This window comes from Patagioenas fasciata, chromosome 19 (genome assembly GCF_037038585.1).
Source record: "Patagioenas fasciata isolate bPatFas1 chromosome 19, bPatFas1.hap1, whole genome shotgun sequence".
Taxonomy (NCBI): Eukaryota; Metazoa; Chordata; class Aves; order Columbiformes; family Columbidae; genus Patagioenas; species Patagioenas fasciata.
In genome coordinates, this window is record NC_092538.1 from 8693288 (window position 1) to 8708327 (window position 15040).

At 51.0% G+C, this 15040-nt stretch overlaps 1 protein-coding gene across 1 annotated transcript in view; it reads right to left on the reverse strand.

Moving 5' to 3' along the window:
* Window positions 1-500: 500 nt before the first annotated feature.
* The window catches only part of RTN4RL1 (reticulon 4 receptor like 1), a 31781-nt gene continuing 17241 nt past the window's right edge, over window positions 501-15040 (reverse strand). The window contains exon 2 of the mRNA XM_065853241.2: window positions 501-3638. Coding sequence (XP_065709313.1) covers window positions 2275-3638 — 1364 coding nt within the window. The 3' untranslated portion in view covers window positions 501-2274. The remainder of the gene's footprint in view (window positions 3639-15040) is intronic.

Consider the following 15040-nt stretch of genomic DNA (forward strand, 5'->3'; position numbering starts at 1 on the left):
TCTGGCTGCATTGGGCATCCCTTTAGTGGAGCTTTAGAGCCCTGTAGACACAAAACTTTGGGTAGGAGCTGGAAGGGAGAGCGCTTGATGAAGTAACCTCTTCCTTTCTCCTCCCAGTTACTCCTGCTATTGCCCAAGAAGGATGTTTAAAAGCAAATCAGCCAAGCCCCTGCTCATCTTTGTTTGAGAGATGGACAGAAGATGCCATTCCAGCCCAGTTTCCCACTTCAAAATAAGTGCATTGGAGAATTTTCTTCTTATTTTTTGTCTTGGGAGTTTCCCTTTTCATTTCCAGATACCTCCGGAGGATCTGCCACTGTGTAAACACCATTTCCCTGTCCCCAGAGGGGTTGGGACAGTGGATTTCTGAGCTGGCCTGTTCTTCCTGAAATTAGTGGTGTGTCTGATGGAAACCATGAACTCCTGCCTTTAGGCTTTCCAGCTATGGGCTAGAAATGTGCCACTGCCAGTGGGATACCATTACAAAATGAAACACAGGCTTTTCTTGTCCAAGATCACTTTTATTTCCCTTGTTTCATTAACTTCAGTGTCTGTTTGGTCTCACACACCCACGCTGACAGGGAAGTCACACCAACTGCAGAATTCGGGCAACACCTCTCCGAGCCCATGGGCACCATCGGTGCTGCCGCCGGCTCTGCCGTGTCCCCAACCAGCAAACACATTGCTCCGCCACGGGATTTAATTCGGGATGAGGGGAACAAGCAGATATGCTCCCTCTCCTCCACCTCACCACAACCCCCTTTGTATGACTGTCTTGGACCATTTATTTTTCTTTCCTACCGTGGACCAGAAACCCTGGGCACTGCGCTTCTCGCCGGTCCCCCATGAGCTGTAGTTTCTTCCTTCTCTGACTCTCCCCACGACACAACCTTGTTCCTTTTAAGAAACAAAAACTCTCCTGACGCTGTCAGGACTATCTGCAGCCTGGGAACTGCTCCTTGCTGCCCCAGTGAAAACCTTAGTCCAGCTATAAAGGTCCTCACGCCACTGACATGGCTGGGAAGCCCCTCTCTGCCCCCAGCCCCACGAATGCCCCTCTGCTCCCCGGGGCCTCGCAGCGCTCTCCGGAGACAGAGCTCTATGGCTCTATTTATTTGGACTAATTAATCTCTTTCTCCCCCTGGTTACAAATTAAGATGTAAGGGTGAGTTTTGGCTCTCTGGATATGGACTTTGCTGCATCACATACAACCTTCCCCCCCCACCCCTCCCGAAGTTTAGTGCTCTGAATTGCTGAGAACATTGGTCCGCCGTGGTTCCCCCGCGCGCGCTCAGCCCGCCCGATGGCTTTCAGCATCTGTAGGCACTGCTGCCGGTTTGTTTTCTTCGAGGAAAAACAAAAATCATATACTGGTCTGCTATAAATTCAATGATACAATCCTTAGTTCTGAAGATATAGTTTCCATATAGTTTATAAACATTATAAGACATACATATGGATAATTGAGGGGAAGGGGGGCAGCCTGTGCATTTGTTGGGTTTGGTTGTTTTTCAGATGTGTGAGCATGGTTACAAAAAAACGCACCTCCTGTAGGTACCTCATTTCTTTAAGTGTTGGGTTTCTTGGTTTTTTGTTTGTTTAATTCCACCTCTAATCAGTCTTTCCTTTGGTTGTTGGCTACTCCAAGCCCAGCAGGCAAGCCCTGTTCTGCTGTAATGCCTGAGATATTCAGGGGTTTGAGATTGTCTTCTAAGTGATTCCCAGCCAACCTTGGCCTCTGGGTTTGGAGCCAAAAGGGCTAAAACGTGGGAGAACCAATGTCCTTATTACATCGGTATCAGTGTCCTTGCACTCACTTTCAGAGAAACAGTGTAGGCTTAATTGGTGATCATTTTTTACAGCAATTATGTTCCTTTCGGTAATTGGAGGGGTCATTCAGAGCGCTCTCAAATGAACAGGATTTCACAAGAGCATGGATACAGTCCATTTGTCCGGTTGTTGTCACCAATGAATTGGCTACCATCCCTCTTATCTGGGTTTTTGTAAGGTTGGCTTTTTGTTGTTGTTGTAGGTGCTCGGTTAGGCTGTTTTGTGACAAGGAGTGATAATGCCTTTTTAATCCGCTCCCGCTGCGTTCGGCACAGTCCGCCTTGGCAGCCCGGCCGGGCACGGAGAGACCGTCAAGATGCCGAGACAACGTTCTTCCCTTCACCAGGCCAACGCTTGCCACGTACAAAAAAAGAAGAAGAAAAGAAACTCTGGTCCTTTGTAGATTGGTGGCAGTACAGAATCGCTCCATCCGCAGCCGGGGGCTCAGCGGATGACAGCCGCTAAGACCATCATGAAAACCAGGAGCGATGCCCTGAGCCCCGGGCAGCCGGCTGCCTGCTGGACCCCGCTGGGGGGGCGGATGGGTGTCCGCCGGGTACACTTACCCTTACGTTTAGGGGAGAGCGTTGGCATCACCCCAAAACTGAATTTGTGCTGATAATCAGGCACATAGTCTGGAACCTCCTGCCCGTTTTTCCGTGGCCCCAAGGACACCGGTTTCGAGGTTCGGTTACGGCTTTTGTGGCTGGTGCAGTTCTTGCCGGGTTTGCGATAGCCCGGCCGGGAGCTGGGGGGACCGGCGGGCTGGCTGCTGTGCAAACCATTCTCGGCCCCTCTCTCCTTCCCCTTCTCCTTGGAGGAGTGGTGAGGGTGGTGGGTTTTGGAGGCTCCTCTGTCTGATGTGGAAAAAGTATGTGTTTTTATCTGATGGAGGGACTCGGACCCCGAACAGTTCCTAAAGTCTTCTGCCCTTAGCACCTTGAGGTCCTTGCCGTGCATCTGCTCGGGGGACTCGCAGATCACGCTGGAGCTGGAGCCTCGGAACCTGTGCAGCCATTCCCAGAGCGAACGGGCTTTGCAATCGCAGCTCCACGGGTTCCCGTTCAGCCTGAGAAACTCCAGGGCTCCCAGGTGGGCCAGGCAGTCCCCCTGCAGCTCCGAGAGGCTGTTGTTGAACAGGAAAAGGGTGGTCAATCTTCGGAGGTCATGAAAAGCCCGTCTGTGAATCCACTGTAGCTGATTTTGATGGATGAGCAGCCTATCCAAGTTTATTAATCCCCTGAACGTGTTCTGATGGAGGCTCCAGAGCTTGTTTCCATGGAGAAAAAGATGGCTGAGGTTAACCAAGTCAACAAAAATATCATCCTGAAGGAACTCGATGTGGTTGTCTTGCAGGTAAAGGTATTGCAGGTTGTGGAGGCCACCAAATATCCCGCTGGGGAGGGAGCTCAGCCCGCACTTGTACAGATACAAGGCATGGAGTTTCACCAGCCCTTGGAAAGTGTCTGCAGCCAAAGCCCTTAAGTAGCGGTTGTCCCCCAGGTCCAGCTCTTCCAGGTTGACAAACCCATCGAAGGTGTTGGGATCAATGAAGGTGATGTTGTTGGAGTAGATCCAGAGGGTGACCATGGAGGGGCTGAAGTGGCCCCGGAGCAGCAAGGTGATCTGGTTGTTCTGGAGGAAGATCCTCTCGCTGTCCTCGGGGATGCCCTCGGGGATGGTGACGAAGTTGTGAGCCTGGCAGCTGACGGTCATGGGGGACGGGTAGCACACGCAGTCAGTGGGGCAGCCCAGGGCGCTGGGCACCTTCAGCCCCAGCAGCACCAGCAGCAGCTCTGCAAACCCCCCTGTGCAGAGAGAGGGGACAGCGGCATCAGCGGGGACACGTGCACCCCCCACCCACCCATCGCCGGGTGAAAAACACCCCAAATTGACTCAGCCCTCCTCTCCGTTTGTGAATTACGTGGCTGTGATGGGTGGGCTCATCACCCATGGTAGTTTAAACGTGTTGGATGGAGCACTCCCTGCCTCCTCGCCCTGCCTGCAACAGGCAGGCAGTTGTGCTCCCAGCCTCAAGCAGGCAGGAGAAATTTTCTCCGGGGAATTTGTGCCGGCAGCGCAGGCAGCAAAGCCCTTTGCCTGCAGGTAGGCAGCGGAGTCGGGGGAAATGCCGTTGTGCAAATATGTGAGAGCAAACAGAGGAGATGCAAACCCTCACAGGTGTCTACCCCTCCTGTAATGCAGCTCTTAAATCACCCGCGCTTACGTATCAGACAGGAAAAGGTACAGAGCTTCAGTAATTCCCAGCAAATCACTTAAAATTCCCTGTGAGCAGCACATCTGCACAGCACAACCAACTCCCCCAAAGGCGCAGCCCCATCCCCACCGTCTCCTTTTACTACAGTTGTCAGACATCACCATCCACCCTGAAAACCAAGCGATTTACAGGAAAAATATCTTGTCAGCAGTTGGTGGAAAAGGCTGAGCTGAAAAACTCCGTTTGGAAGTGGGATGCTTAGACATATTTTTAAATGGATGTCCTGTGGCAAAGCATATTGCATCCTCTAATGCTACAGCATGTGCTGGTGACCAGGGCTTTCTTGCTGCGGAGAAGAAGCGGCGAGCAAGGCAATAATCATCCCCTCCCTCTGCTCAGCTCAACGAGTGCTGATTTTGCCGCCCCATTCCCGTCTCGCTCCCACTCCTCGCACCAGGCTTGCTTTCAGGCTATTCCTTCTGCGCCAAGCGGCTTTTCAGACTCATTGCACCAGGCTTGTCATTTCTCATTCAGCTTTTCCTTCTAGATTTGGCTTTTCCCTCTTACACGCAAAATTTGCTCATGTCTAATGAATTCTGCCTCTGGACTTTACAGGGGAAAAGGAGTAACATCGGAGCAGCGTACAGCTGCCGGTGCCATCCTGCCCACGAGTCCTCGCCTTGCACTCGACTTGTAATAATCTGAAAAACAAGAGTGGAAGTGGAGTTCATCTCTAATTACTCCATGTCATTATCACCAGCTAATCCATGAGCCTGGACCCCGTGGGCTTTTACAGTCCCTCTTTTCAGCGCCTACAGCTGAATACAAGTGGAAGGCAAAAAAAACCCTCACTGTTTTCTTGTTAATTGTGTTTGAAATATAACTCTGTGGTTATCGTTGCCTTTTGCCTGGTGTAGAGATCTATTACCATACAGTTAACAGAAGGTGACCCGTCCATCTGGACCCATCCTTTCAACACAAAGTTGTCACATTTTTAGATAAACTAGGTTATTCAGACTCTCCATAAATCACCAGTAAGAGGCAGTCATCTCTGACTGGGCTGTTAATTAAACAAAAAATAGCACTGCAAGCCAAAGTGTTGGACCAAGCCTTGGCTGTGCTGAGAAGGGGGCAACTTCCTCCAGGCGCTGCCCTTCAGGAATTAAACACCGGCTACCAGGAGGGATGTCTCATTCCTGCATGGCTGCCAGAAAGGGGCTGTAAGTCAGGAACGTTTAATTTGCAACAACTCCTACGGCTGTGTAGGAAAAAAAGAACGTTCTCCAAGTCACCGCCGTAGCATTTTGGCTTTGCTGTCGTGCCTTTGTGATGAGAGAGGGGCTGTGCTGGTGGGAGCATCGTGCCAGCGCTGACTACCGAGAGCTCCCTGCCAAAACTGGAGCCCTCGCTGCAACTCGCCGCGCGAGCTCAGCCTGGGAAACAGCGGTATCTTGAGAATACTGTGATTATCTGAGTGCCAGATAACAATGGTGAAGATAAAGCTACATTTGCTGATACATTCTGCTGGGTTTTTTTACTCATGGATGTACTTCGCCAAGGTGGGATGGCTTCACGTTCCCCGTCTTACCTCAGTGACACTGAAGCACAAAACCTTCTGTAGGTCTTATGTTTATTAGTAAAATCCTGCCAGGCACAAGCACTGTGACGATCTCCCACATGCAGAGTCTGTTATTGCAAATACCAAATCACAAGAGCCTGAATCAATAAACCATCTCCCAGCTATAAGCAGCAGGTTGGAAGATTACATATTGCTTCCAAACAACGGTTTTATGCGCTCTTCCGTGACACGACAGTTGCCAGGCTAACGGGATTACTGACGAGAGGTGGAGCCGGGCAGGGATCTCGGAGCAGACACGATTTCACGTCTAGGGACGGCGATGACAGGCGGCTGTTAGCAACGTGTGGCAATGGACGAAGGCAGCTCGGGTCTCTCCCTGGAGCACGGCCAAGGTAGAGGCTCCTGTCGAAAGGGAGCGCGGTGTTTAGCGGCTCCCTGCCTGCAGCGATAACTCGGGAGGTAAAGGTCAGAGGGAACTGAGTCCATCTCTTTAATTAACAGGCATTCGTTAGTTAATAGCTGGAGTTCCCATGGAGAGGGAGACGTGACTCCTGTGGTTGTGGATGGCAGTGGGGAAAGGCCAGTGTGCTACTGGTTCTCAGCTTCCCAAGAGTAAGACAGCAGGAAGAAAGGGCAGGGATGTGTCTCTATGTATGTGCTGTGTCTCAGGGGTAAGGAGAAGGGGGATATAGGAGGATGAATACTTAGAAAAAATAACAATTAGGTGGGCAGGACTTGGAGAGAAGAAACCTAAGGACTCCCCAGTGGATGCACTATGGGCACATGGTCTCATCAAGGATGCCTTCCCTCCGTGACTGTAAAACCTGCCAATTGCCTAGTGCTGTGAGGAGATGCTCCTGGGATGCTCTGGGCTTGGTCACCATTTAGATTTGCAAATGAGACCCCTAAGGAACATAGAGGCTATGGTCGCTGAGCCATGAAGCTCTAGAGCCTGGTGTCACCAGTGTTGTGATGACCAGAAGCCAAGTCCCACCGGGTTGAGCGGTTGGGTGTTGCTGGGCTTCCCAGGCTGGAAAGTGCCATCAGGAGCTTCCCACAAGGTCCCAGCCCAGCTCCTTGAGAGTTAGACCCTACCTAACTGGTTGAACTAGTTATTCCTAACACAGTCCTTTCAGCTTCATCTTGCAAAGGTTGCGAGGCAGATGGAGGGTCACCAGCACGTGTGTCAGGGCTCACTGGGGAGAGAGAGCTTCAAAAGCCACACAGAAAAATCAGCAGAAACCTGCCGGTAAAGTGAATAAAAACAAAGCCCTGCTGACACGGATAAAAACAGCAAGGGGGTGTTTATCTCCTGGCTTTCTCCCACCGATGCGCTGTGTCACCCCGGCTGCTGCTCGCAGTGTCCTTCTGCCGCCTCCTGCTTTGGATTGAGGTTTCAGTGATTGGAATGAATTCGTCCAACTGTCCAAACCATTTCCCATGTAGAATCTCTCTAATTGGGCATTAATTAGGCATCAGTTAATGAATGCTTGAAATAATTTATCTTTGGATACGTCCAGTTTGCAGTCTTACTTTTAACAGCATTAGACTCATTATTAGATTAACATCATTATAAATGTTCTCCATTACCTGCTTGTTTCCATTGTCTTAGCCTTATTACTGAGAGTGAAAATCACTCCTCCCGCATGCATTATTGATGAGTAAGGACTTTCTATATGTAGCACGGGATTAATTGTTATACAGCGTAATGCATTTAGTGTGAAGCCTCAATTTGAACAAGAGCTGAAAGCGGCCAGAAGAATGCAGACGCCCGGAGCCAGCGCGATCGGCCAGACACAGCACATCTCTCCCCAGCCCAAACCAGGTTCCTCCTGAGCCAATGCCAGCACAGGAAGGTTGTTTTTGTTAAAAAAAAAAAAGCTGGTTTGATACTCTGGATAAGAGGGGGGAGGTTTGAAGGGTTACAATACTTCTTTGCCACCACAGCAGGGACACTGGCCCCATGGCACCAGAGAGCAGGGTGCACCTGTGCCAGTAGTCTTCTTGCATTTTAAGGTTTTTAAGGCCTTGGTTTATTTAGGAAGATGTAATCCTACTTATTTGCATTAGGGGTCTCAGGCTCAAGGGGAAAAAAAGAATCACTTAGGACAAGGATAGATGCTTCATCCCCAAGGGGGATGCACCTGCAGAGTCCCCCGAAAGCATCCCTGCCTGTGAGCCCTCGCCACCCCCTGCCTGTTCCCTCTTTGCGAGCTGCTTTTCTCAGATGGAAGCTTTCAGCCCTCCACCCGGCCAAGCTTATACGGGTCATGGCCCATCTAATTCTCCATCCGGCAGGATCTGGTCTGGAGGATGGAGCAGGTTGCTCCTCTTTCAAATCTCCCCTAAACCACCATCTGCTTTGGGAGACCCATCTTAGCTCATGTCTACATGGAACTTGACTGCCTACTTACTGTGGCCATTACCGGTGCTGCTCAAGCTGTTAGATTTATAAGCTCTTTAGAGCAAAGCCCTCGACTTCTGGTTGCTGATTTATGTATCTTTACTGCCATAAAACACTATGTATAGCTACTACATAATATAAATAATAATACTTAACCAGAGCAAGCTACAAGTGGGGACAAAGCATCTGGCTTCTGCTTGCAGCTGGTGTTATCAAAAAGGCAGCAGCCTACTCATCACTCACCCTCATCTGAGGCCAAATTCACACCTGGTGTAACAGCACCATGTCTCTGCCAGTGAGCTCCGGGGAGAGATTTTCCTGCCCCATGCACACTCTGGATCTACCAAAAAAATGCTTCCAGATCCACCCTGAGTGAACAGGGGCACAAAGAGACAACTATGACCCCCAGGGGAAAAGAAACTTTTAAACTTGGGAACTAACTCAGAATGGGACATTCTCAGGGCCACAGAGGTTCTCTAGGGAGAAAAAGAAGCCTCAAATGTTCACAATTTCATCTGCCAAGTGAAGGACGATGACAGGCCAGGCCAGAGCAGTGACGGCAACGGGGCACGAGCCATGATTGAAACTTCCGATCTGGGACGGTTCGACAAAGCGGTGTCAGACCCATGTTTAGTAGCTGCGGGGGTTTTTTCCCCCCTTTCTTTTCTTTCTTTTTGCAACACAGAGGATAAAACAAACAAGCCCATCCTGACTGTCACAAAGACGAAATTCCCCAGCGAGCAGCAGCTTGCTGTCAGCCTCTCCGCAAAGCCCTGTCGGCGCAGCCCCGTGGTCCTGCAGCGCTCGGCAGCAGCATCCTCAGTGGGTTCGCTCCCCGCAGCATCGGCTGCAGACACGGCGCAGGGCTTTGCTTTCTGCATGAGCTGCCTTTCAGCCCTAGAGTGGCAACCACCCATCCACCTTCATCATTACTCTTTTTTTTCCTTTGCGAACGGTGTCATAAATAACTGACAGATCCCAGCTGTTTGGAGTTATGGTTTCTGATGGAGTGACAGCTGCTCCCAATCCCCCAGTCATCACCCCGGCAGTTCTGGAACATTTCAGCAACATAAAAATCATTGGAGATAATTTCGGTTTTGCATAATTTGGTTAGGCAAGCTGTGATTTAATGGCAATTATGACCTCCGAGGCAGAAGATGAGCTTGGAGGCTACCGGCTTCACACAACTTTAGCTCAGGGTGCAGCATCAGGGATGTTCCAGGGAGAAGGTACTACAAGAAAAAAACCCTTCTCCACCAGCTGGAAATTGCCTTTCTTCCCTGGCAAGAGGAAAGGCTGTTCCCAGAGAAAGAAGCATACAAGGAAATTGGAAAGAAATATATCTCAGGAAAGCTTTGGGAAGAGGCTGGTGCCAAAAGATGCCTCGGGAGGGACCTTTTAAAGAAAAGCCAGGAAAAGACTTTAGCCTGGGGAGTGCTGTAGCCCCTACAAACCCGCCTGGGTCACCAGAATCTCATGTGTTAACTGAGATGTTGGGGCTATCCGACAATAAAAGCAAATTCTCTGCATGCAACAGAGACAGGAGAGCCAGCAGCACGGGGAATGGGCCATGCCCTTTGCCATCCTCTCTTACGGGGTTTCTCCTGTTCTGAGCTGTGTTTTCTCCTCTCCAGATGCTTCTCTGCCATCCCAGAGCTCCCTGGTTTGCATTTTTCCAGCAGGGACCGACAGAGCAAACCCTTGGTCAGTTAAGGATGGAGAACTGTGCTCAGGAGCTCCGAGGGCATCATGGTGCTTCTGGCTTGGGGCTTGCAGGGGAGCAAAATGTCACTTTACAGCAGAAGTGGCTTTTGTCTGAAGCTGAGAAGGTCCAATGTTCCTCCCCTCCATCACTGCTCTCACTCAGCCTGGAGTTTGCAGTGAGCTTAAGCTCAGAGCAGGGACCTAGGATCAGCAGCACCCCAAAATCAAGTCCTTTAGGACACTGCAGGTTCATTTTACATTTGCTGACCTGGTATCTGGAGCTATTCACCTTCTTCCACCAAAGTCAAGGCCAAGGTCACCTGGAAGTTTCTGGATGGTGGTCATTAACTCCTATTGCAGTTTGAAACCAGACCATAAATTTCATAGTGTAATAATGTAAAAATCAATAACTCTGTTTGAAACAATAGCTTTGTCTTCCATTTCAGCCAGCTCTGATATCTCCCCACGGACCACGTCCCTCTGAATCACACAAATAAAGAGAGAGGAGCGATGGGTGGTGGGGCGGCTGCTCTCCTGCCAGGTGCCCGGCCCCTCTGTCATTACAGATTCAATTAGTTAATTTATTCCTCTCTCACAGTTAAACTCGAGGATGATTTAAAAGGGAGAAAGAAAAAGAAAGGAGCCTTTTATGCTCAGTCTCTTTGACATCCTGTCCGATACAGCGTCCCTGAGGCTTTCCATGCCAGGGATGCCCAAGCCCCCGCTGCCCATCACCAAAACCCAAAACAATCCTGGGAAGATGGCAGCACCGACTCACACAAGCATTAAAATAAAATCAAGTCTGTTCTTTTCCAGCTCTGGCTTTCAGGCCGAAGGAGGTCTGGCTTCCTTTGCTTGCTTGTTTTCCGTTGTTTGCTGTAGCACCGACTTGAAAATATACATCGAGAGGCAGGATTGTCTTTCACATGTTGGTGGATGTGTGATCCTCAAAAACAAATTAGCACCGATTCACTTCTATATAGAGTGCAGCCATCAGGGAATCACTGCTGAATTCACAGTGAAGGAAAGTAATAATGCTTCCAGCACGCTAATCCTCTCCAAGAGCAGCCCCTGAACTCTCTCCCGGTGCTGGAGGCACCACTGGAAATTACAACTGTACTGAAAAAAATAATAAATAAATATAGAAATTGGCAGGGTTTGTGCTGGTCCAGAGGATTTGTACCCTAATGTGGAACTCCCTGTTTAATTAGCACTCCTCTCTGTGTCTGCATCTCCTCATCCCGCTGCTCCAGCTAACAGAAAGAGGGGGATAAAAGAAAGGAGGGCAACAGTGGAAGTGGCTGTGGGATTGGAAACACAGCTGTAGAAACTTGTTTAATGTAAATGTTTGTTTCAGGACTAACATATGCAGAAACAGAGTGTAGAGAGTGTTTTCCCTCTGTGATCTGCTCTGTTTAACCCTGGTTTGCAGAACCCCTTCCACGGTTGCGATGCCCTGGGAGTGCAGCTGCAGGCAGATGCTGCTGGACCTACAGCTGCAGGCATGGGGCACAAACCCGATACCCAGCATCTGGGAGAAGGTTATTTGAAGCAGAGCCTGGGCTGATAGAAGTTTCAGTTGGAGGTGACCTACAATGATCATCTGGTCAAGCTGCCAGACCACTTCAGGACTGACCAAAAGTTAAACCATGATATTTAGGGCATTTTGCCCAAATGCCTCTTAAACAGGGACAGGTTTGGGGCACCAACCACCTCTCTAGGAAGCCTGTTCCAGTGTTTGACCACCCTCTCAGTAAAAAATTGCTTCCTAATGTCCAGTTTAAACCTCCCCTTGCGCAGCTTTGAACCATTCCACATGTCCTGTCCCTGGATACCAGGGAGAAGAGCTCATCTTCTTTTCTTGACTCTCCTTTCCCTGCTACTGGAGGGTTTATTGTGCCCCTGTGTCTCATCCCATCACACATGATGGAGCAGCATCTCAAAAGCCACTGGGACCTTCCCAGAGGAGAGACAATGCCAGAAAGAAATGACACATTTCTCTTTACACACGGAGGAGTCGAATCCTTGGGTCCTGCCGTGGCTGGAGGTGTCGATGGGCACCAGGATGCTCCTGCTCCTCCAGGAGAGGACAGTGTGGCCCAGGACACCCTGAGCATGGCGTGTAGGGATATCACAGGATTTCAGGCACAGCCAGGGGCTTCACCAGCTCTTGGCACTGCCATCCTGACCCCCAGCAGGCACTGGGCATCCTCTGCTGGTCCCCAGGACAGGGTGGTGGGACACGCCTGCAAAGCCAGGACAGGAATTGGCGAAGGACAGAGACATCTTGAGGTCCTTGAGAAGGGACTAATAATTCCAATTTCCCCCGAGGAGAGAGAAATACAGGAGGATGACTTGAGCTTAGTGGATTGTCTGAGGCATCTCAGGGGATCATCAGATACTTCCACTCCCTTTTTGTCCTGAGGTGACAAGTTTTTCCTTCCCATTCACAGAAATGCAAAGTAGTTCATTCATAGCAGTAATAAGGACGGTGTCCTTTGTAAAACAGCCCGGCAAGCGAGGTGCTTTACAGCAAAACAATTGCAGATGAAATGACAAAACGCACCCAAGATGAGCACCAGCCAGATTGGTATCAAATGCTGAACAAGCTCATGTGTAGGGAAAGCAGATTCACCAGCTCAATTCCCTGCCAGCGGCTGGCTCGGACCTACAGAGCTTCTTTAGGATCAGAAATACAGCCAGAAGAGAGCAAAAGTGAGATGGAAGAGCAAAGTGACAGCTGCCTGGGCTCCCAGTGCACACTTGGCTGCCCTGCCATCCAGCCCACGTCTGCAGGAGATGCAAAAACTGGGATTTCTCATCAGAAAATCAGGGATGCACGGGATGGACCTTCCCCTGGATGGAGCAGGGAATGGATGGTGGCCCGAAACAGGAAGGCAAAGAGCCCTTCTGCGATGTTTTTGTGCTGGCACAGCTAATAGGGAGAGCATCAGCTCTACGAACGTGTAATCCCGCTGAGGTCCCGACCCCAGCGGTGTCCTGTGCCGTTGAGATCCACAAGCCAATTACATACCGTGCCGCGTGGGCTCCCTTTCATCCCCTTTCAGCCTTTCTGCATTTCAGAGTGACTGGATGTCCTTGTGTTTGGTGGAGAAGAGGGCAAATTGGAGCCTGTCATGTATCTTCTTCCCCATTCAGGCACATCGTTCTGCCTGCAGCAGGGGGGAAGGAGACTGACGGGCAGGCATCAAAGCCACCAGCTCTGTCACATTTTCTTCCCATTAAAAAAACAACAAAAAAAAAAAAAAAAAAAAAAAAAAACAAACCAAAAAAAGCAATGGCACCAGCTGGAGCCCAGCCCACAGCCTTGCATCTTTCTCCTGCACCCGAAATGAGCAGCAGCACCTTTCCCCAGGCCCTCAGTCTCCTCTCAGGGTGGATGCACGATGCTACAAGCCCTCCAAGTGAACATCCCCGCGGGTCGGCAGCCAAGCGAGCATCACAGACACCAGCAAAAACCCCGATTCTGGTGGAGACGAGTGTGAGCACGCTGGGTGAGGAGTGCAGCTGCCTTTCAGAGACCTCTCCTGTGCTTTGCACTGAACTTTTTACCAGCTCGTGAAAAGCACAGTGATAAAAGCCGAGCGGTGTGAAGAGCTGCGCTCCATCACCCGCCCCGCGCCTCGCATGGGGTTTGTTAGGAGGTTTAATGAGCCGTTGGGGAGATGGCACATCCCCGGTTAGATGTCGGGCATCGTTGTGCTCCCACACGGCTCTCGGGGCGCAGGGGGATGTGGGAAAGCTCTAGGATGGAGGGACTTTGCCAAGCCCCTGAATCTGTACAGTTGGACGGCTGGAGCGGTGGGGAGCTGGGAATTAATGTGCAAGCGATGAATGCGGTTGGGGCACGACACTTTGCTAATATCCTGCTTTGTCTGGCTCTAATGCCAGCATTTCATCCCAAAATATCCCCCCGCGCAACCCCCTCCGGGAGCAGACTTCATGGAGATGCTGCACATGCCCCAGCACCGCACAAGTGCCTGCATTAAAAGCTTAATAAAAATATCTTGTTAACGGGATGCGTTGCCATCACCAGTGGCTTGCGAGCTCGCTGCCGATCTCTGCACCTTGAACGCAGCAAGGCCAAGTAATTACGGGATGGGGGCTGCAAGGTCTCGACAGTCTAATTTCTATTAATTATAGCCCACGTGCAATCCAGTCACAGCAGAAAGGGGAGATGGGCTGTGATGGTAAATCGCTGCGGGGGCTGGGAAAGGAAGGGGAGATGCTGAAAGATGCTAGGAAGTGGTACTTGCTCTGCACCTGGGGCGGGCTGGAGGGCAAGGAAGGGGATGTGGCCCCCGCCCCCAAACCAGGTCTATTATTTAGGTCGTTTAACTGATGGGGAAGGATGATGATGGGTTTTGTGACTGGAGGGCCAGGAAAAGTACTCAAGATAGAAGAGGGGGGTGTGGGAATTGAGATGATGCTCACAATGGCTGTGACCTGCAACCACGCAGCGGGGCTGAAGGGCAGCGTATGGGCAGGGAGGTGCTGTCTGAGCAGCCAAAACCCCCCTAAATGTGGAGAGGGGCGAGAAGGAGACCAGTTCTGCCTCTCTGCTGGTTCCAGCCATTTCCTACTGCTTTAGGAGCCAATTACAAACTCCAAGCCAATGTCCCTGCTTTCCCCGTGACTGGCAGAGCTCCTGCTCAGTGCTGGGATGCACAGGCTGGACCTCACAGCCTCAAAATTTCCAGTAGGAATAGAAACTGCTGCAGAGAAATGCTGTAAGACGAAGAGAAGCAGGGAACAGCCGAGCAGTGAGAGCATCCGACCTGGCTGTACTGGGGTAGGGCTGGGGGATGCAGGGGGGCATCGACACCCATTTTTTGGAGCTGCCGAGTCAGCAGAAGCCAGGGGCTGCAGGATGGCCACAGGGTTCCCTTCCGCTGGCTCACAGAGCACAGAAGGGATTTGCTTTGGGCGCTGCCTTCAAAAGCAATTCTGCTCCCTGCGCAGTGAACAAGCATCCTTTCCTCCCCCTCCCAGTTTGCCAGTATCCTTCTGGGACTGGGCAGGCCATGCGAACTGGTCTGTGGGAACTGGACACAGCCTGTGGGAACGCAGCGCTGCTCAATGATGCTCAGCCAGGCTGTTCCTAAAATACACAACCCGTCCCCAAAGGAGCACCTCTGATGGATGATGGATGGCTCAGCTCCTGCCAAAGGCACTGGGGGGATGTGGGGGGTCAGATGCTCTCCCCCCGGCCCTGCTGCCCTTCCCAATGCTGTCAGGGGCTGCAGCCACGTCGGTGCGAGGGTCCCAGTGCCAGGGTGCTGGT